The 22987-nt window shown below is 50.6% G+C and overlaps 1 protein-coding gene across 1 annotated transcript; it reads left to right on the forward strand.

Moving 5' to 3' along the window:
• Positions 1–1817: 1817 nt before the first annotated feature.
• LOC121471652 (actin-85C-like) lies at positions 1818–22836 on the forward strand. The gene is made up of 8 exons (XM_041722435.1): positions 1818–1934; positions 5538–5666; positions 8926–9036; positions 13020–13104; positions 16862–17023; positions 17397–17585; positions 19728–19909; positions 22693–22836. The coding sequence occupies exons 1-8, from the start codon at positions 1818–1820 to the stop codon at positions 22834–22836; spliced, it is 1119 nt and encodes a 372-aa protein (XP_041578369.1).
• The last annotated feature ends 151 nt before the right edge of the window (positions 22837–22987 follow it).

A 22987-nucleotide genomic window follows, 5' to 3' on the forward strand; every position in this document is an offset into this window, starting at 1 on the left:
CTTCTATCTGTGTCCAGTTTCTTCCTCTTAAAAAAGAGCCCAGGCATTGGATGAGGGCCCACCCTCACGCATGCCCTCCTTTTAACCCGATTACATCTGTAAAGACCTTACTTCCAAATAAGGTCATGCTCACAGGTGCTGGGGGTCAGGATTGTCAACACTCCTTCTTTTGGGGGGACACTAACCCACACCATCCCTCATGTCCTTCTTCCCCATGACTGCCCTACACTTGAGTACTGTTGCTGCATAGGGTTTGCAGATGTCAAGCACCTGGTCTCGTGCCATCAGCCTCCAGGTCCTCAGTGGTTTATGACCGACCAGCACCTAGTGAACAGCGTGCGCAGGCCCAGCTGCCCATACCGCACCTACATTTGTGCAACCATGGGGGTCCCATGGAAAGGGGAGGAGAGGCGGCCAAGATCTGAGCTTTCCCCAGTTAGGGATGGTTAAATCCTGGTAGGCTAGTGTGGGGCTCTGCACTCTCAGAAAGCATCCATGTGGAACCTGGTGACTCAGAAATGCAGATCATGTCCAGGAAAGAGTCCAATACAAAACTGCAGAGAAAATGTATCCTCTGTAGCAGACGTAATGTGTGTGCACAGTGAGCACTCAGCTCCACCACATTCTGTGCCCCTGGAATCGTGCCCACACGGCTGGAGAGAAAGTGACCACCGTGTGGCTTGTAAGGACTGCGAGGGTAAATACCCCAAACTAACTAGAGCCGTCTGTGGCTAGTAGGGTCTGCGGAGGGCTTCCTCTTTCTCCAGAGTGCACTCTATTTTCCATAATTAATATATATAGATCTTCTCTATCCGGAAAGTGATGAAGATCGCCGTAACAGGATGAAAACATTTGTGATGATACAGATTTAGTTAAAATACAGTGTTCAAAAGAGAAAATGAATTCATTTGTTCTGAGGGTAATTAATTTTTAAAAAATCATCTATTATAGATTTGCACTAATTAGCAAAATACAACAGGGCAGCTGTAGGTGGTGGAGCTGTGGGTGATCACGACTCTCTTCTATGCATTTTCTCATGTTTTCCAAACCTGCAGAAACATAAAGGAGATGCCTGAAAGCAAAGGGAGTGGGGGGTGGGTTTCGCCCTGAGGCCAGGAGGCCAGCGGTGTCTCTGTCTCCGGGAGAGGTGGTATTTGAGTGGGGTCCATGGGAAGCCTCGCAGTGACCACCAGGCCACTAGCTCCTACTGGGGTCTCGTTGCCCAACGCCTCTGGTTCAGTGAATGGGAAAGATGACCCCCCTGTGATGCAAGTCATGGATTGTGCCAGAAACCAGTAGAAGCACAGTCACAGCAGGAGCATTCTAGCCCAGAAGTGGGTCCCCAGGCCTGCCTTCTTCAGGGCAGCCAAATGCACATGGTCATTGAAAGCCCACTCCTTGGGACACCTGGGTGGCTTGGTGGTTGAATGTCTGCCTTCAGCTCAGGGCTTCATCCTGTGGTCCCAGGATCAAGTCCCACATCGGGCTCCCTGCAAGGAGCCTACTTCTTCTGCCTCTGCCTCTGTCTCTCCATCTGTGTCTCTCACAAATAAATAAATAAAATCTTAAAAAAAAAAAAGAAAGAAAAAAGAAAGAAAACAGACTTGTTCCAGAGCACTGCCCTCAGCACCCAGGCAGCGGCTTGACCCCAGGCAGGGCCCTAGCCTAGGTTCTGGGAGCCACCTGCACTGCTGTGAGTGCAGAGCCTGCGTCCTCCCTAGCATAGCTGCATAGCACCCGCCCCTCAGTCAACACCTTGCAAATGGCACGAATAACCATGTTGTGTCTCCTGCAGCCCTGTCCAGGTCACACACAACATGATGAATGTGCCCGTCGTCTGTGACTATGGCTCAGGCTTCAGCAAGGTGGGCTTTTCGGGCACAGAAGCTCCCCTGGCCATGTTCCCCACCATCCTCGGGAAACTTCGACACGATGTGAGTTGCTTCAACCTCTATTGTGAACCATGTTGCTGTGATCGTGGGTGGGCCCATGTCTGTTTGAGGTCCGCTCTCGGCTCTTTGGGGGGGGGGTGTCCTCGGGGGGTGGAATTGCTGGCTCATGTGGAAATTCGATGTTCATGTCAAGATTTTAAGGATAGTTCATTCTTCTACAAATGGAAGGATGAGGGGATGAGACAAAGCACGTCTGCGGGCCGGATGCTGTGCTCCTCGTCTGGGCCTTCCCTGCGAGCAGCAGGTAGGATTGGCTCCAACTCTGCCGTCCAGACTTGCGCACCCTTTGAAGGTGGCCACTTGCTTTCCTCTAGAGGGTCCTGCCAAGTGCTAGGGCCTTTCCTGCCAAAGCAGCCGAGAGGCCCTGAGCTCACATAATGACAGTAACTTGTTACCAGGTAGGTGCCACGACGGCCCTTCTCGCTGAAGAGCAACCGGCATATCCCCGGGTGAGCAAGTGAGTGAGGCAGGGCCTGTCAGAGCTCAGCGCCCGGTGCTGAGTCCCTGTGCTCCTCCTCGGGGAGTTTACCCATCTGTGAGAAGGAGCGGCACGGTCACGTGGGGAATCCCAAATATCATGGGGTCCCAGGCTCTGCACCACTTGGAGCAAATTAATGACAATGTTTGTAATCATGCAGCTGAAGTTAAGATGGACTTTCCTACCTGGGGCGTGCTGGGTGGCAGGAAGCCCCTCTCTAAGTGGGTGGCAGCAGGTGCCTGCCCCTTTGCTAGCTGACGGGCCTGTTTCTTCAAGATTGCAGAGCTTAGCGGTGAAGAGTGGGGGCTGCGGGGTCAGGAGACCCACATCTGAACATCGGCCCTGCCTCAGCCCTCATGTGACTTTGGGCAAGTTGCCTTGAGTTGCCTCAGTTAATGAAAGCATAAACGCCACGTTTGGCCGAACCTTAAGTGAGGTGGTGCGTGCATGCTTAGCGTGACGTCCGGCCTGTAGGAAGTATGTAGTGGTGACAGTGATGACGCTAAGGGTGGCAACCATGATGAGTGTGAGTGTCCCGGGACGGCCGTAATGGGTGACCACAGACTGATGGCTTAAAACAGCAGAAACTTATTCTGACCTGGTTCTGGAGGCTGGAAGCCCTAAACCCAGGTGTGGGCAGGCCTAGTTCCCTCCAGCAGTGCCAGGGGATGATCCTTCCTGCTCCTTCAGCGGCTGGGGGCTCCCAGCCTTGCCCCTGCAGCTCCTGCTCGGCCTCCACGTGGTCCCTCCTCTTCCCATCTCTGTCTCGGGTCTCCCTCTCTTGGCTCTTACAAGGACACTTGTCACAGGCTTCAGCCCCCATCCCGCCAACATCCAGGATGTTCAATCTCAATGTCTGTAAATAAATCACATCTGCAAAGACCTTTTTTCCAAATACAGTCACCTCTACATAGGTTCTGGGGGGTTGGGTGTGGACATATCTTCAACCCACTACAGCTGGCTTCTGCCTATTGCCCCTAAGCCCCACCTTCCTGCATCTCTGTGTCCCCTGGGGACTGGGACACCCCTGTCAACCGCTCTCTGACAGATGTCAATCTGGGGCCGAGCGGGCAGGCCTCCTCACTGTTTTGCTGCCCTATTCACATACACGGGCAGTGGCAAGGGCCTGCGTGCTCCCGCTCCTCACCAGCCTCCCTCCCCGTCCAGGCAGTGCCCTCTTCCAGCTCCCACAGCCTCCTCTGAGCTCCCTGCTGCGCCTCATTCTCTGCCCAGTGATCCTGGGGCTCCACTCTCTGGGCGCCTCGGTGTTCCCTGCTGGCTCTTTCAGCCTCCCAGCATGGTGTAACCTGTGCCCGTATTCCGTTCATTGTTTGAAATCCTGGCATGGCATCTTGTGCCGGCAGGTGCAGTGACGTGTCCTGCCAGGGGAAAGCTCGATGTCGCACCACAGGGATAGTCCACAGCCCCAGGGAAGGGAAAAATCCTGTCAACTGTACAAAGAGTGGCCTAGTAGGAAGCAAGATTATATATAAAATAGCATAAAATCACAGTGAGGAAGATCAGATTTCTCACCCAAATAGAAACGAGTGACCACGATGAATTAGCCGCTCAGTAAGTGGCCCACCCGAACCTCAGCGCACGGGGTTCTCTGCTTGTGTCCTGTGAGGTACTCGGCTGCTCCCTCCCAGGCCTGGGGGCTGCCCCAGGGCAGCAGGAAGTGAGCTTCTGCCTCTAAGGGGGAGTCAGCACAGGACGGGGTGCTCTGCGTGGACTCACATCACCACGGCCCCTCAGCTGCTTCTCAGTCTGGTGGTAAGCCGGCAGCGAGACCCCTCATGGGAGGCCCCGCGGCCACGGAGAGGCAGGCCCTCCCTCAGTCCACCCCAACCAGAGCAGCTGCTTGGCCCAAGCCCTGTCCATCTCAGCAGGGTGACACTGCTGCTCCTCCCTGCCCGTGGACCCCTTTAGTCCCCCCACCCTCATGCATCAAGATTTGGCTAAGCCAAAAAATGTCCGAGGCAGGGTGGCCTGCACAGTCATTCATGTCAGCACATCCTTTCAGGTTATGAAATACGTTTCCGACAGCCCTTGCTCCCCTGACAGCAGCCTCAAGAGGAATGTGGGATGGAAGATGTTGTTCCCATCCAAGAGTGGAGATGGAGCTCAGAGGAGATAGGCAGCTTGCTGGGGGTCTCACGGCTAGTGCTTCCCCCCAGCCCAAGCCCCTCTGCCTCAAAGACAAATTCCTAACGTATGGAGCTCTGTGCGCATGAGCTGTGGTGGCCTCAAGAATGGGGCTTCTCTCTGGAATCCATTGCACCATCACAGCACAGCATCTCCCTGCACCACTGCAGCACGGCACCACTGCAGCATGATCCCAAGGCCATGCTTCCTACAGACTGCTCTTTCCCAACAAGTGAGAACAGGATGGACACCCAGACAGACCCATTTCTGGGAAACATGGGACTGGACTCCTTTCATGAAAGACTGGTTCAGGAAGTTCCCAGCTGCCGTGCCGACTGCCCAGCATTCTAGGACACCTGCCCAGCCCTCTCTCTTACATCCGGGCTCTCACCTGGACGACATCCTATGGCCTGTCCTAGCCCCATCAGGCACTCTCTCCGTTTCTTCTCACACTTCATTCTGTATTGATGTTTGTTTCTTGTTAGACACAGATTTACACATGGATCAACTGTCGAATCCCTTCTGAATGACAGAATAACTGGTTTACTCTGCCACAAAAGTAGCGAGGTCCATCTTCCTAAAGAATAACAAATTACATTAAACTGCAGACCCTACCCCTGCTAATTTTCCTGAGCACGTGTAGAAGCTGGTGCCCCTCCCTGACACCTTCGCCTCATCCACCGCCTCTCTCTCTTGCCCTCAGGTGACTCATCCACAGGTGGACAAGGTGAGTGTACTTAGGAGCACTTTTACCTTGCGAGTCCTTTGCTGAAACCTCTTAGTGGCATCTTGAAATTGTGTACAGGTTTGAGGAGGCCATCGCTGCCGGTACTGTGACCTGGAGTGGTCTCCCAGCTGCACATCACAGCTCCCGGTCACTGCTTATCGTGTACCCACACGTGGATGCCGAGTGAGGGTGAGTCACTCTTGGGAGCAGATCTATCCTGGCCCATGTCTTTCAGAATCCCTTGGTAGGGATGGAAGAGGAAGACTGGTTCATCGGAGACGAGGCTCAGGAAAAGCGAGGGGAGCTTAATCTGCAATATCCCATCTCCCGGGCAACTGTCACTAACTGGGACAACATGGAGAAGGTAGGCTCAGCTTCTGCTGGGGTGGGACCTGGTCATGGTACCCACTACCGATATTAGGTGGCATACCTCCTGCCCCAGCACCTGGGGAGGGAGGTGCCCTGGCATTCAGGGCTCTCTGGGCATCTCTTAGCCCTCAGTCCCTGTAGACACTACATTGAGCTACTAACCACATGGGCCATGGAGTCAGAGACCTGAGTCTGAATCCTGTCTCCACCACTTATTATCTATGTCATTAAAAATTTTTTTTTTAAAAATTTATTCATGAGAGACACACAGAGAGAGACAGAGACACAGGCAGAGGGAGAAGCAGGCTCCCTGTGGGGAGCCTGATGTGGAACTCGATCCCAGGACCCCAGGATCACAACCTGAGCCGAAGGCAGACAGTCAACTGCTGAGCCACCCAGTGCTCCAATCTATGTCGTTTTGGGAAAGTAACCCACCTCCTTGGCCCTCTGTTTCCTTATCTGTAAGAAAAGAGTATAACTGTCTTTGCACATAAAGCTGGTATGAAGGTTAAAGGGATGATGGATAAAAAGTCCCTACTCCACTCCATGCTTAGGACGGCCATTTAAAAAACAGCAACCTCAACAGAAAATGACAAGCATTGTCATCAGGACCTCGTGCATGGCTGGTGGAAGTGTAAAATGGTGCAGTCGCTGTGGAACACAGCATGGAGGTTCCTCAAAGAGTTAAAGAATTGAAAACAAGGACAGGAAGAGGCGTCTGCACCCCCATGCTCAGTGCAGCATTATGCACAATAGCCAAGGTGTGGAAACAAGCCAGGTGTCCATCAACAGATGAATGGGTAAAGAAACCATGCTGTATAGTCCGGTGGAATATTACCCAGCCTTGAAAAGGAAGGACATTCTGACACCTGCCACAACACGGCTGGACCTGCAGGACATTACGCCCAGTGAAATAAGCCAGATAGAAAAAGACAAACACTGTGGGGTTCCACCCTTCGTTGGCAGATTCGGAAAAACAGGCTGGGGAACGGGGATGGGGAGTCAGTGTGGAAGGAGGACAGAGTTCTAGTTGAGGACAACAAGCAATTTCTGGAGATGGGCGATGGGATGGCTGTACAGCAGTGTGACTATACTTAATGCAACTAAACTGTGCAGTTTTTAAAAAGGTTAAGTTGGTAAATGTTACAATATGTGTATTTTACTTTCAGAATAAAATTCCTTAGTCCAGCAGGGTAAAGATGTAACGAATATGGCTATTTGAACCACTTTATGTCTTAGTAGTGGAGGTTCTGATCAGAGCTTCCATATGTGGCTGAAGTTTACATGCTGCCTGGGAAGATATATTAATTATCCCTGCTGCATAACAACCCATCCCAAATCTTAGAGGCTAAAATACTGATGACCGCCACTACATCTCCCAGTTTGTGTGGGTCAGGAATTTGAGAGTGGCTCAGCTCGGTGGCTCTGGCTCAAGGTGTCTCATGAGGCAGCAGTCAGGTGTCAACCAGGGCTGTACCATCTGAAGGCTTGACTGGGGCTGGAGGAGACATTTCCTAGGTGGTGCTCCATGTGGCTGGTAGGGTGGTGCTTCTTGGGAACTTGTTGCAGGGCCCTTCGAAAGTCCTCCCAGCATGGTGGTTGGCTTCCCTCAGAGTGAACAATCGAGGGGGCCAATGTGAAGGCTGCAACGGCTATATGATGTAGCCTTGAAAGCCACACACCTTCACAGTTGCCATATTCTGCAGGTGGCATGAGCCAGTCCTGGTTCCATGCAAGAAAGGTATGCACGGGGCTTTGAGGCCAGGAGGTGTGCATCCCTGAAGGCTGTCTCGGAGGGTGGTTGTGGAAGCATCACTTGCAGACACTCTTCCTATCTGCACAGCTGGGGTGTCAGCTCTGGTTCTGTCCATAGCCCTCTACCAGGGCATCACAGGGGATGCAGAAACTGAAACAGTGTAGATAGGTCTCTGGAGTGTGCAGCCCACTTGCAGGATCCAGGAGCTTGCAGGATCCAGGCTACCTGGGCTGTGGCTTCCACTCACCCCTTACCTCCCCTGTCCAGGAGCTGAGCCTTAGTGGAGCTGACTAATGGTGGGTCTTCAGCTGGTTCTGACTCTTGGTTCAAGTCTTGCCTGAATACCAGGATCATTACAATGATCCTACCCCATGGTACCCATCCTCCTACCTCGCCCCTCCAGCTCACCCCCACACAGCCTGCAGAGTAATTCTTCTATGTTGGGTCATGCCCCTTCCCTGTTCCAATGCATCAGTGGCTGCACATCCAGCCATGAGCCCATGTCTGGCTTTTGCTGTTTCATGGGTGCCATGTTGCTTTGTGTTTCCATGTCTTTGCACATGTGCCCTCTTTCCAGAGGCACTCCCTCCACTTAGCTCCCCGAGGGAGTCCATCCTTCACATCTGTTTTCATCCTCCATGGAGCCTCCCCCGACAGAGGCAGGTGGGACCTTTATTCAAAGTAAGTAACCATTACTTATTGAGTACCTACTGTGCACCAAGCACTCTGTGCTGGTGCTGTGGCCTGAACTGTGTCCCCCAATCTCCTGTGTTGGAGTCCTGGCCTTCAGAACCTCAGAATATGACCATATTTGGAGATGGGGTCTTAAAAGAGGCAATCAAGGTAACATGAGTTCACTAGGGGTGACCTGTTCCAGTGTGATCCGGGTCCTTACAATAAGGGGATCAGGACACATAGACACGCTCAGAGGGATGACCCTGTGAGGACACAGGGAGAGGACAGCCATCCACACACAGGCAGAGAGGCCCCAGGAGGACCCCACCTGGCTGACTGCATGCTTCTGGGACTGGGAGACAATAAGTCCTATGGTTTAAGCCGCTCAGGCTGTGGTATTGGTCAAGGTGGCCACTAGGCTTTCTACAAATGTCGTATTTGGTCCTCACTCATGTCCTCAGGGTCCCCTATGAGGAAGGAAAATGTTCCACTCTACAGATAAGGAGAGAGCTCCTAAAGTCAAGTCGCTTGTCTGGCACATGCCTGGTGCCATGCTTCCCGGTGCTGTGTCTCGGGGCTCACGTCTGCCCCCATCAGATGAGGACTATGCCTCACGCATCTTTGTTCACTCCTCTTGCCCCGACTCAAGGCCGGCAACAGATGGAGGATCTGTGTCCTGTCATAGCCACACTCACTGTCTTTCCTGCTGTGAATCACAGTTGCATCTGCAGAAAGCCACTTTGTGGTGTAGACAGGCTCCATCCCCCTTGCAGCAGATTGGCTGTGGCTCACTGTGCCTCCGTATTACCCTCTCTCGCCACAGATTTGGCATCACTCCTTCTACCAGGTGCTCCGCATTGCCCCGGAGCAGCATCCTCTGATGGTGACAGAGACGCCTTTAAACACAATGCCCAGCAAAGAGAAGATGTCACAGGTAAGAGGCCAGGTGGTGGGCAATGGGTCAGGGAGCAGGTCATGGGGCAGCAGCTCTGGCCACCTTTCGAGCCTTGAGCCTGGGGGATGCCCTCAGGGCATCGCCTCTTTGCTCAGTGAGATGAAGACACAGGAGACATCTGTCCCCTTTGACGCTGGTGGCAAGCAAGGCGGCTACCACGGGAGAGCTCACCAAGGGGCGGGTGTGGGTAAAATGTTTACTGTGACTCATTTCAGGTGGACCCGACAGCAGGTCTGTGGGCAGGGCAGTTGTCCCTTTGCATAGGTGAAGGAGTGGGGGTGTGCAGGAGCAGAAGGGGTTTGGCTGAGGCTGCAGGGCAGGGGGCTAGGAGGTCCACTGGGTCCTTCTCAGTCCTGCTGGGTCGTGGGGCCAGCTTAGAGGTCCCACCCTCACCCGAGAGCTCCTAATGTCCCCCAGGAAGGAGTTCGTGGTACGTGTGGATCGGACTGACCTGGATGAACTGGATTGAACTGGTTCTTGGAGGCTGTCAAGGACAGATTGGTAGAGAAAGGAGGGTATCCTCCAGTAGACTGCAGAGTCTCCTTTAGGGCCCAAGGGGGGTCCAGGTGGGAGGGGGCCGCAGGGGCTGCCAGGTTCTAGGCACACTTAATGAGGACGTCCATGGACTAATTAAGCAAGCAGCAAGGCTCTACCACCTGGCCCAGCACCCCTGGAGCCCAGGGGGGTCTCCTGCGGTGAGCAGTGACCCAGGGCAGGCTGGCAGCCCGCGGTACCACCTGCCCATGGAGGAGGCTTGCTCCGTGGCCCAGAAACAGAGCACCAGCAATCAGAGCACAGGCGTGAGCTGCTGCCTCATTTCAAACCAAGCCCCGAGGAAGCTGATGAATCTTGGCCCGAACGGGGTCAGGCCCACAGAAGTGGGCCACAGCTGGGCTCCGCGTGGACCGGGCACAAGGCCCACGGCCTGGAAACAGCAGGTATCTGGGCTGAGAACAGCGTGTGCCCATCATGGACCCAGTGAGCTGGAGAGAGAGAAGCAGGGTTGTCGCGCATTCAAGGGGAATATGCCATTGCCAAACTGTCGTAGGGGCCTCCAGAGAATCAGAACGGTGGGACACACACACACACACACACACACACACACACAGATCTGCTTTAAGGAATTGGTTCATGTGATTATGGAGACTGACAAACCCCAGTATCTGCAGGGGCAGAGTCGGCAGGCTGGAGCCTTTTGCTCTGTTTGGATCTTCAACTGCTTGGATGAGGCCCACCCTCCATGGGGAAGTGTAATTGGCATTACTCGATCTATCGATTTAAATGTTGATATTATCCCCAAACACCCTCATATACACACCCTCAGAATAATGATTGACCAAACGTCTGTGATCCCCATGGCCCAGTCAAATTGAAGGAAAAAATTTACCCTCACACAAGGCACTGTGCTGGCACTTGCCCACCTCCCCTGGGCTCACCGCCTGCCTTTCTGCCCCAGCTCTCTCTGAATCTACCCTTTGGTTATACTGAGATTTCAGCATAAAAACAAAGGGACACACACGTGGGGTAATTTTGGTGATTCTTTACTGAGGAGATTACGCACAAAGGTGAGTATGAGTTTTAGAACAGTGACATGAGCCAGTGTCACTAGGCTAGTGATGGGGAGCCGGGCCCCTAAACCTGACAGGGCACAGGTGGTCAGCGGTCCAGAGAGGGCCTCTGCCGGGAGGATGGACCAGCAAGGACCAGTAGGGAGGGAGTAGGGACGTCCCCTCGTTCCAGCGTCGCCTTGGGCAGAACCCAGCCAGCGGGTCACCCAGGGAAGGGGAACTTTTGGCTACTGCCCAGGGCAGAGAGTGGCCGAAGAAGGTGGAAGCTTCTGTAGGCAGATGGGGGGGCAGCCTGCAACGGTGGCCTGTGCGGGGGCACAGGGAGCAGCACGTCACTGCAGGAGAATGAAGTCCCCTCATCTGTGGACTCTCCCCTGCGAGCTCCCTCTGTCCGGGTGCCAGCCTCCCCGGCCCCTCCCAGAGGCTGGAACAAACTGAGGAGCACAGGGCTGGTTCTTCCGGAATAAGTCTGCCTGTTAGCAGGATGTCTGGGGCTGCGTCCCAGCGGAGCAGCAGGTGCAGGGAGCCGCCCAGGATGCAGTGGGGAGCCCGATTCTGGCCCACATGTGGGACCTGGGGTGGATTGCTTGTCGTCGAGGTGTCTTGATTTCCCTATCAGGATGGTAATGACATCACACTGGGGATGTCACAGAAACGAGATGAGTTGAAGCCGTGACGTGTGTGTCATCGTGCTTAGCACCTGTTGAGCATTCCTCAAATGCTGCCTCAGTGTTCTCATCTGTAGGATGGGAGTTTGACCCCAGGATCCTGGATGACCCTTCTAAGCTCTGTGACCAATGCCAGGCCGGGGGAGCTGAGGTTGGTTTTTGTCCTTGCATTTTTAGGAGGTGGGGTTTCTAGTGGGATCACAAAAGCTGCTCTCCCACCTAGAGTCCATGCCCTGCCTCCTCTACCAGGATGCAGACTCTGGGGACGCCGGAGAGTGACACAGACTCACCGCCACTGCCGTGCCCATCTCTGTGTCCTTAAATGTGGTGCCTGCATCCAGGTGCCTAACCTTCCACACATCACGTTACAAACACACGTCGGGGTCGTCTCCACTTGGGGGCTGTTGTGAAAGAAGCAGGTGCAAATGGGCATGAGCCAGTCTTTGCATGGACACGTGCTGTTGCTTGTCTTGGGTAAATCCCCAAGCCCCCACTGACAGCTGCCCTCAGACACGTGCTTAGTGACCCCCAACACACTCAGTGGTGTTGCACACTTTGTGCAAATATTGTTTTCTAAAATGCTGTCTACTGGGTTTTGAGGTCTTTGCCAGAGGCCAGCTGGTTCACTTCTTGAGCAGCCCACACCCCAGTCACTTCCCTTATGGTCCTATACCACTCCAGGGCCACTGTACACCTGCCCTACTTGCCCCTGAGCCAGGTACCAAACTAAGGACGACAGCACTTCTGCCCAGGAGCCTGTGAAATCATTCAGTTGAGCCAAATCACAGGGATCCTCCCAAACTTAGCTAACTGCCGGCTGGCCCCGACAGCTCTAGCTGGCTGTCACCCTGTCCCCAGGTGCTACCCTCCTGTGGCCCTGTTGGCAGGTTTGGAGCTGTACCTCACAAAGTTTGCCGATCAGTGGTCCAAGTGACTGCGTGTTGGTCCCACCATCAAAAGAACCTTGAAATCTTAAACCCAGTGTCACTATCTTGCAGGAGAATCATTCACTTGCTCAGCCAACCTCACGGTGATGGTGCCCAGCCTCCCACCCCTGCCACCTGTTCCCTAACATTCTTGTCCACCAGTCTCTCATGTGGATGAGGCGGGGACAATGTACATACCCCAGGGGGGACACCATGGGCAACAAAAGCAAGGCTGTGCCTCCCCTGTCCGCGCCTTGCACCCTGTGTACAGTCAGTACCCAGGAGAACATCCTGGACGCACTGTGCCCGGACTAAGTGTCTGGGGCGCAGTTAACACATAGTAACTGACGGCTTTCATTGTTGCAATTGTTATAAAACAAGTAAACCATCCCAAGTCAAAGTATTGTGTAAAGCCTGCCTAGCATCTAAGAGTCGAAAGAACAAAAGCGTGGAAAGGACAATATTGGCTTCACAGAGGCATTGGGGGTTCAGCATTACCCCCATCATGAAAACTGGGTGGCTCAGATGATGCGATCCCCTCGGTCTTGTGGCAGCATGTTACGTCTGCCCCATCAGGTCCCTGGGAAGGATGCGAGCCCGCGTTACTGGGAGGCAGTGTCGCGGAGCTCGTGGGCAGAGCTAGGCTGAAGAGTGGCACGCTCCCTGACTCCGTAGGCTGGATCTCTGGGGAGCCAGGTGCCCCTGCAGGTGGGCTTCGTGCGCCCGAGGACTAAGGGAAGACCCGCCTGCTCTTCCGTCCACTGGCCTGGCGTCCAGCGCTTCCCATTGCTTCTCCGCAGATCCTGTTTGAGACCTTCAACGTGCCGGCCCTGTACTTAGCCAACCAGGGAGTCCTTTCTCTATACGCCTCTGGCCAGACCTCAGGTGAGTGGCCCCCTCAGAGCCCCGTGAGCCCACGCCTGTCCTCTTCCTCCCTGCCAAATAATGAATGAAGGGAAGGATCCACGGGACGTGAGAAACACACTGGACAGCCCTCCTCCTAATTCCCTCCCGGCCTCCTGGGTAAGCAATTTGCTTCCACTCGGCTCACTTAGCTCCTTGACAGCTTTATCGAGGTGTCACTGGTGCATGATGAAGCCAGGGTGCCTAAGGCATGCAATTTAAGAAGTTTTGACGTGTAGATACACTCATGTAGGCACCAGCACAGTCAAGATAAGGGGCGGATCCGAGACTTCTAAACATCCCCCCTGCCCCGGCCCCACGCCGCCCCACGCTGCCCCCTCCAGGCTGTCCTCACATGTGTTTGCATTTTCTGGAATTTTGCGAGAATGTTGTTGGGTATGTACTCTTTATCTTGTGGCTTTTTCCTCCTCAACATAATTATTTGGAGATTCATTCGTGCTGCTGTTTGTATTAATAGTTCATTTCTTTTTATTGCCAAGTGGTATTCCATTGTGTGAATGCACCATACTTTGCTGATTTATTTACCTGTGGATGGACATTTGGGTTGTTTCCAGTTGGGAGCTATTATAAATAAAGCTGCTGTGAACATTTGTCTACAAGTCTTTGTGTGGACATACACTTTCGTTTTACTTGCATAAAAATACCTACAAGTGACATGATTAGGTCAGATGGTAAGAGTATTTTAATTTTTTAAAAATCCGCCAAACTAGCTCCCAGAATGGCTGCATGCCTTCATGCCTTGCTTGCCAGCCACATGAGAGTGCCCGTTCCTCCACAGACTGGCACGGCCGCTCTTCATCGTGCAGCCCTTCTAGCAGGTGCACAGTGGCATCTCGCTGTGGTTTTGACTCGTAGGTTCCCTAACAAGCAGTAGTGGTGAGCATTCCATTATATGGAACTTTGGTGAAGTGTCTGTTCAAATGTCCTGTCAATTTTTCACTGACTTCATCTTTTTTATAAAAAAAGGTTTTATTGGGGATCCCTGGGTGGCTCAGCGGTTTAGCGCCTGCCTTTGGCCCAGGGCATGATCCTGGAGACCCGGGATCGAGTCCCACATTGGGATCCCTGCATGGAGCCTGCTTCTGCCTGTGTCTCTGCCTCTCTCTCTCTCTGTGTCTTTCATGAATGAATAAATAAAATCTTTAAAAATTAATTAAGTAAAAAGATTTTATTTATTTATTTATTTATTTATTTATTTATTTATTTAGGAGAGAGTGAAAGAGTGCAAGCGGGGGGAGGGAGAGGGAAAAATAGACTCCATGCTGAGTGCTGAGCCTTTTGTGGGGCTTGATCCCACAACCCTGAGATCATGACCTGAGCCGAAACCAAGAGTCAGATGCTCAACCAACTGAGCCACTCAGGTGCCCCTGAGTTGTTCACCTTTGAGTTTTGAGAATTCTTTTTGTTCCCTATATCAGCCTCTCACCAGGTACATGTTTTGCAAAGATTTGCTCCCAGTCTCTGGCTTGGCTTTTCAGTTTCCTCACCATGTGCTTTGAAGAGCAAAAGTTTTTAATTTCAGTGAAATCTATTTATCCTGTGTGTGTGTGTGTGTGTGTGTGTGTGTGTGTTTGTGTGTGTGGCTCATGCTTCTGGTGTAAAATCTAAGAAACACATGCTGAACCCAAAGCTTTTCTGCTGTGATTCCTTCTAGAAGTTTTATAAATTTCAGTGTTACACTTAGTTCTGTGATCCATGTGGAGCGCGGTTTTGTGTGTGGCTTAGAGTACGCATGAAGTTTTTTTCTTGGTATGTGTATAGATGTCCAGTTGTTCCCACACTATTTGTTGAAAAGACAACTGAAGAGTGAAGACATTCCTCATCGAATTACCCTATGCATTTTTTGGAAAACCAGTTGTCCGTATTTGTGTGGGTCTATTTCTGTAGTCTGTGTTCTGTCCCAGCGATCTGTTTGTCTACCTCTAGGATGATACCACATTGTCTTGATTACAGGAGCTTTATAAATCTTGAAATATGATGTTAGTGCTACACCATCGGACTCTTATTTTTTTTAAATAACATTTTGGCCATTCCAGGTTCTTTTCATTTTCATATAAATTTTAGAATCATGTTCTCAGTTTCTACCAAAAAAAGTATCTTTGAGTTTTGATCAGAATTTCATTGAATTTATAGATCAATCTGGAGAAAATTGGTATCTTAACAACAGTCATGTCTCCTGACTAATAAATATGGTCTATCTCCTAAGTGTTCTCTAATTTCTCTTGGCAGTGGTTCGTGGTTCACAGTGTAAAATCTGTGCAAACCAGTCATCAGATTTATCTCTAAGTATTTCATATATTTTGATTCTATTATAAACTGTATCTTTAGTTCAATTTCTGATAGTTCCACACAAGTATATAGAAATACAATCAGCTCTTGTATGCTGATATTGTATCTTGGCACCCTAACTAAACTAATTTATTAGTGCTGATAGGATTTTCTACTTAGGCAACCATGTTGTCTATAGTTTAATTTCTTTATTTCCAAACTGAGTGCTTCTTATTGTTGTTTTTTTTTCTTGCCTCGTTGCTCTGGCTAGAATCTTCACTAAATACTAAATGGAAATGGTGGAAGCAGACACCCTTATCTTGTTCCAGACCTCAAAAGGAAATCATTCAGTCTTAACTGAATGATTAAGTGCATTGTTAGCTATAGATTTTTCATTGACATCCTTTATCAGTTTGAGGAAATTATCCAGTATTCCTAGTTTGATGAGTGGTTTGTTTTTTTTTTTTTTAGTCATGAATGGATGTTGGATTTTGTCAAATGAACTCTCTGCCTCTATTGATAAGATCATGTAGAATTTCTTTTAGTTCTTTAACATGGTGAATTACATTAATTGATTTTTGAATGTTAAAACAATCTTGCATTCCTGAGATAAAATCAATTTGGTCATGACTTGCTATCCTTTGCATATATTTGCTAAAATTTGTTTAGGAGTTTCGTGTCTGTGTTCATGAAGGATCATGGTCTGTCATGTTCTTTTCTTGGGACGTCCCCTCTCTCAGGGGCCACTGAGACCGTCCTTTGTTGCTTGATGTCCAACATCTTGAAAACTGTTGTTTCCTGTATTTCTGTTTTAGGTGTTTCAGGTGTGTGGAGGGAACACACTCCTTGTTCCCTACCTTAGCTAGATGTGGAGGTCTTCATTTTAAATGTGAAGTCCTTGGTTACCAGATCCAACATGTGAAAGAAGGCAATCGACCAGACCACTGATCCACTCTGGATGGCTCTACAAGTCACCATTTCACACAGAGTGAAGCCTGTGTTTCCAAACCCACATCACAAATTTTGGACTAGCACAGAGAGATGTAGTTTGCCTTGCTATCTAAATTGTACACATCCTTCACTGCATCCAGCCTCTTCCGACAGTCAAGCGCCACCCAGAGATTCCCAGTGCCTACATTGATGGACAGTTTTTTAGGGAAAAAGCTGTTAGGAGCAGAGTATTCTTCTTCCTCTTTTATCCTTTGGCAACTGCTGCTAATGCCTATATGTCTTGTTTAATAAGAAAATTTGCAGGTTTTCTGACCAAAACTTTGGTGTGACCTGGATAGGTTTTACCCTAGCACACTCTCCTACAGAAGAAAGTTTGCTCCTCAGATCTTTGCCTTCTCCTCCAATTATTTCCCATTTACCATCTCTTCCTGCAGACTTGACAATTGATAAGGGATGTCATGCACCCTGCATTATGATGCCAGCATGTTCTCTTGTCTAGGAACAACCATTGAATCTGGAGAAGGAATGACATACTTTGTGCCCATCATTGACGGCTGTGCTTTACATCAGTCGACCATCCAGGTGGACATGGCAGGCCAAGACCTAACATTGTACCTCCTGAAACTATTGACAAACAGTGGGCACTCGTTGGTGAGCACAGGTAGGAAATTGCTATTATTGGCCAAGTGAACCAGTCTCTGGAGTGTAATATCCTGCTTGGCTTGCTCAACCTGCGGCCTTCAATTTGTAAAGAAAGCTAAGACTACTTGACTATGATTCAAGTTTTACAAACAGGTCCATCTATATTTAGGGACATTTAGTGATTGGTAGTGGTTGATAATGACAATGAGAATCATGGTGATGGTGATGGTGATGACAATAGTGACGGTGGTGATGATGGTGATGGTGGTGATGATGAGAATGATGGTCACCATGTGCCCACCACAAGGAGCTGAGTTTTCAAAAAGTTGCTCTCTGGGGACAGAATGCTCCTGTGAACCATCTTGGGTCACATTTTTTCCCTTCCTCCATAGGTGATCGGGAGTACATCCGGAACATAAAAGAAAAATGTTGCTATGTGGCTCTGGACTTTGACAAGGAGAAAATGAAAGCTGACTGTCCTTCCTATGCACAGAAGTATCAGCTGCCCGATGGCCAGGAGATCACCCTTGGGCGGGAGAAGTTCTTCTGCCCTGAAGGGCTTTTTCAGGCAGATCTCATAGGTAAGGGGAGGGAAGAGGTCAGGGGTGAGTCCAAACCTGGATAGCAGGATTGCTATAAAGGGAATGGAGCCCCGTAGCCAGGAGGGGGTACTGCTTTGAGTGGCAAGTTGGCACCCATTTCAAAAGTTCCTGTGATATTAACTATCACTTGTTAAACCTCTACTGTAACCTGTGACTTTGGCGACCACCGTACACGGGCTATAGCTTACAATCCTCCCCCATCTGACACTGCTCCATGTTACAGATGAAGAAATCCAGTGCAGAGCACTAAATATTTGCCAGGTGTGACTAAATTCTACATGGGACCATATTTTTCTCTCCCATTATATATTATTCATACTCCAGGTCTACTCACAAAATAATTTGAAATATACAAATGGAGACAAAGCAGCTAAAACCATAGGTTTGGAAGAAACTAAATGTTTGGCTGATTTAGAGGTTCTTTTTAAAATTCTGGTGTAGTTAACATCCAGTGTTTTTTTAGCTTGGGGTGTACAATATACTGATTCGACAGTTCTATACTTCATCACCCAGGGCTCATCACGACATGTGCGCTCCTTCATCCCCAGCACCTGCTCCCCTAGCCCCTAGTCACCTCCTTCTGGCGGCCAGCAGCATGTTCTCTGTAGTTCAGAGTCTGTTTCTTGGTTTGTCTCTCTGGTTTGTTTTTTTCCCCTTTGTTCATTTGTTTTGTTTCTTAAATTCCACATACGAGTGAAATCATATGGTACATGTCTTCCTCTGACTAACTTATTTCACCTACTATCATACCCTCTAACTCCAACCATGTCATTGCAAATTGCAATGATTTCATTGCAAGATTTCATTCTTTCTTTCTAGCTGAATCATATTCCATTGTGTATACACACCACCTCTTCCTTGCAGCATTGTTTACGATGGCCAGATGCTGGAAGCAGCCCCAGTGATCTAGAGGTCTTACACGAGCACTGAGTTGGCTAAGCTCCCTGGCAGGCGTGCAGAACAGGAAAAAAGTGATGGCTTGTAAAATCCCCATTGACGGGGAAGATTTCCAGGTAGTCATGGAAGACCAACTATTTCCTGGAATCAATTTTTAAAAATTTTAGAAAATTTAAAAATATTTTTTAAAATTTAAAAAATTTAAAAATAATTGGTTACAAGGGGCAGAGGGGAATAAAAAGAACTGAGCCACTTCGCCACAATTAGTGCCTAGTAAGGACATGGCTGTTACATCTAGTGTGAGTGGGCTGGCTTTACCTCCGCTTTCCCCATTGGACTGTGCAGTGGAAAATGGCTCCAATCATAGCATGTGCCCCCAAAATATTAGGTGGACACGTGAAACCATCCCTGAATGAAGTTCCTCACTGACAATGTGAACATTCTCCTCTGAGTCTGGGTAGGCCTCTATGAGCAGGAGCACACAGCCAGCACCGTGATGAGAGTGAAGCATTTGCAGCTCATGCTCATTGGGTCTGGCACGTCCTGGATGATTCCAGAAGATCAGCCTTTTCAGACTTTATCCCGAGGCTGTGTGGTACATGCTATCCCAGATGAGGACAACAAGACATCCTCCCGCTGTCATGAAGGGCTCTTCCCCCATATATGTGTTTATGTGTATGGACTAATGATGAGTCTAGGAAGGATGTTAAATAGATGTATTGTGGTGATCATTTTGCAATATATACAAATACCGAATCATGAAGTTGTGCGCCTGAAACTAATATAATGTGGTGTGTCCTCCAATTATACCTCCATTAAAAAATAAATATTTTTTTTTCAAAAAGGAGGAATTAGTATAGTTTTCAAAGGCCACCTGAACAAGGACACCGCCTCTGCAGAAATCCATTTATAAGAGCAATTGATACCGTGGCATTAAATTTTAATAATTGTCAGTTAACTTTTGGGTATAAATCATCTCAGATGAGAGAGGAAATTAATGTTTATTTATTCAGCCATTGGCTAGTCAGTCCCACATAGTTGCACACATTATCTTGTTGAAATCTGTAAGGGCCCTGGGGTCAGTGGTGCTGATGTTTGCCACCACACTCGGAGCTGAGGCTTGGTTGGGGGGGGAGTCCGCGCCTCCCCAGGGCCTCCAACTGGGAGGAAAGAGCCCGAGGCTGCAGGCCCCAAACCTCTGCCTTCCTCCGCCCATCCTGACAGGGAGATGTGAGCTAGGCATCCACATGAAGGCCTTCCAGAGCATCAGCTCCTGCAATTCTGCCCTCTGGAAGATTCTCTTCAGCCACATCGTATTGTCTGGAGGAACTGGCTCCTGTTCTGGCTTGTGCTTCCGGTTGCAGAAAGAAATATCTGCCCTGGTTTCCCCTACGATTAACGTGAAGGTACGGTGCCCTGACCCACCCTTCGGGGACTTCCTGCATTCTTTGCACAGAAAATTCTAGAATACCAGGTGTGCCAGGCACGTGGTCAGGTGCTTGAGGAGTGATCAGTAAACAAAAGTCAGGAACATTAGTGGCTCACATCCTAGTCAGTGAAGGAAGCCGTACAATACAAACCAACGTGCCAGGGAATACATGTGTTAGGAGGGGCTGTGAGCCACGGGGGAAGCAGCCAAGGAAGGAGGTGTGAGTAGTCGGGGTGGGTCTCCTCAGGAAGGCGGCATCTGAGGAGATGCTCAGAGGACATGCTCGAAGGGGATGCTTGGGGGAGATGCTTGGGGAAGATGCTTGGGGGAGATGCTCAGAGGAGATACTTGGGGTAGATGCTCAGAGGAGATGCTTGGGGGAGATGCTTGGGGGAGAAGCTCAGAGGAGATACTTGGAGGAGATGCTTGGGGAAGATGCTTGAGGGAGATGCTTGTGGGAGATGCTCGGGGGAGATGCTCAGAGGAGATACTTGGAGGAGATGCTTGGGGGAGATGCTCGGAGGAGATGCTCAGAGGAGCAGAGGAGCCATAGGGATGTCTGTGGAAGCAACGGTCAGGCAGAGGGAGCAGCCCCTGTGGCGGGGGAAAGGAAATGCTGGGTTGGCAGGGGTTGAGCCAGGAGAAGGGCAGTGAGGTCAGAGAAGCTGTGTGGGGCTTCGACCCTGAGCAGAGCCAGCCCGGAGGATGACTCCGGCTGCTCTGGGGAGGGCTGACTTTGGGGGTGGGGCATGGACTGTCAGGTGCGGTGCAGGGTGGGCCAGTGCTCCAGATGAGGGTGGAAGGTCCACAGGGAGGAGGTGGCATGTCCCCCAGTGTTCCCACCTGAGCAGCTTGAACGATGTGGCTGCCATCCCTGCAGGCGGGAAGACCACTGGGGGACTAGCTGGGGGAGACGTCAGGTGTCTCTCTGGCGCTTGAGAGCTGGTCAAGGACAGTTACAGAGTTTGGAGGTGGGACAGGGGCTCCAGGTACACCCGTTGGAGGCTTCTGCTGAGGCAAGGTGCTCTAAGGCCAGAGGGACCCCAGAGAGGGGTAGACGGGGAGGAGGACTGGCTCAGGTGGACGAGAGGTGAGGGGGGTGACTGTGCAGACATGGACCATGCGTTCAGGGCCAGTGCCAAAGGCCCAAAGGAAATCAGTCATCTGCCCGGCTCTGCTCTTGCTCGGGCTTCTTGCCCTCGTCCTGCCACCACGTAAAATTGTTATGTATGTATTTAGTTTTAAAGTAATGGCTTTCATTTTTTAGGGAAGTGTTAGGTTTACAGGGCTCCCGAAGGTGACTAGTTCTGCAAACGTTGCCCAGCGGTCTGTGGTTTTTCCTCTTTTTCTTTTCTTTCTTTTAGCATATTTTTCCTATTTCAACCCTTTGGCCATTTTTCTGTTGGTGGTTTTGCATTCTTCTGAATGCATAAATATCCCAGTTTTGTGCATGCTCTGTGGGATCTGAGAAGACACAGACGGGGTAGGTGACTCGTCTGAGTGACAGCCTGTTGGTGGCAGCAAAGACCAGTGGGTCTCTGGGTGGCCGAGACTGCTCTCTCGTCTGCCGGATGCCTGACCCTGAATGTGCTCTTTCCCCTACCTCTGACTCTTCCTTTTTTTTCTTTAAAATCTTTGCACTATTTCTTTTCTTAACCAATAGGAACAAATGCTTCCCAGCCAGGCAGGATTCTGTGGGGCCACAGAGCTGGTGAGCAACAGTAGCCGAGTTTCAGAATCATCCTCTGGAGTCATCCCACGTCCCCCCAGACCTTGGGTGTTCTGAATCCTCGCTCCAAATCCCTTTTCCCTGCTAATCCCTGTGGCAAAGCATCTGCCTTCCTGCGTTAAAACAACAAGCCTGTTCTATTGTGTGGTGTATCCACATGCCTTTAGGAAGGTCCGTGGACACATGAGGACGGCCACTGTCTGACCTTGAGCAAATGAATCTAACCTTGAGCCATAGGGGTCCCACCTGGTGGTGGGCGTGGTGACGTCTGGCTCCTCCAGGAGCAGAGGTGCCTCCGACCTGGGGCAGACGCTCTGTTCTCTCCCAGAATCGAGGGCGAATGTGCACAGGGCAGCTGTCAGTGCGAGTCAGGGCTGAGCACAGTGGAAGTCTCGAGCATGAGCGTGAAACGACAGGGATTTCTCCAGGTTCTTCAAACCCCTGTGATTTTTGCTTTGCTCCTCTGTATTTTCTCATTTTTCTGCAAAACACATATGCCTTCCACGTAGACTTTGTAGAACTTGATGAATCATGCATTCTAGAGGGATCCTAAGAGCCAAGGGGAGTCCTTTCTGCTCCTGCTCCTTTTATCCTGTAGTTTAAAGCCACAGGCAGACAGCGTGTGGACCGACACGCTTCTTCAAAGGTCGGAATAAATAGTATTTGCCCGGAGGGTAGAAACAACTGCCCGTGAGCTTCGTTCAGGGACGGCTGTTTTATGTCCCAAGTTAATTAATTAATTAATTAAAATTTTAAAAAAAGATTTTATTTATTTATTCATGAGAGAGAGAGAGAGACAGAGGCAGAGGGAGAAGCAGGCTCCCTGCGGGGAGCCCAACGTGGGACTCGATCCCCGGTCTCCAGGATCCCTCGCTGGGCTGAAGGCGGCACTAAACCGCTGAGCCACCCAGGCTGCCCTTATGTCCAAATTTAGAGAAGTATTTTGATTCTGGTTTCTTCCCCTCTCCCCGCCCCGCTCCTCCCCTGCAATCCCCCCGTCCCGCACCCCTTCCCTGCCTCCACCCTTCCAGGTGTCCACCTGCCCCTACTCCACTTACAGTGCCTGGGTGGGCGGCTCCATCCTGTGCTCACTCTCCACCTTCAAGGACATGTGGGTCACTAGCAAAGAGTATAAGGACATCGGTGCCTCTATCGTCAGTAGGAGAACCTTCTGATCTGCAGCTGTGTGGATCTGTGTGGACCTGTCCTATCAATACCAGCTCCAGGCTGAGCCCCAACTTGGCTGGATCGATCAGAGCTCAGGACCAACTTGAACATGAGGGTGGTCCTTCCTCCCCATACTTCTGTAGATGTGGCCAATAAAGG

Source organism: Vulpes lagopus, chromosome 11, assembly GCF_018345385.1.
Source record: "Vulpes lagopus strain Blue_001 chromosome 11, ASM1834538v1, whole genome shotgun sequence".
In the NCBI taxonomy this organism is placed as follows: Eukaryota; Metazoa; Chordata; class Mammalia; order Carnivora; family Canidae; genus Vulpes; species Vulpes lagopus.

What these genes read in the sequence shown, in the direction of transcription:
- LOC121471652 (XM_041722435.1), top strand. Translation starts at nt 1,818, where the DNA reads ATGATGAATGTGCCCGTCGTCTGTGACTATGGCTCAGGCTTCAGCAAG. An exon ending in TCGGGAAACTTCGACACGAT is followed by an intron (nt 1,935 to 5,537) that starts GTGAGTTGCTTC and finishes CATGTCTTTCAG; the next exon opens with AATCCCTTGGTAGGGATGGA. An exon ending in GCAAAGAGAAGATGTCACAG is followed by an intron (nt 9,037 to 13,019) that starts GTAAGAGGCCAG and finishes GCTTCTCCGCAG; the next exon opens with ATCCTGTTTGAGACCTTCAA.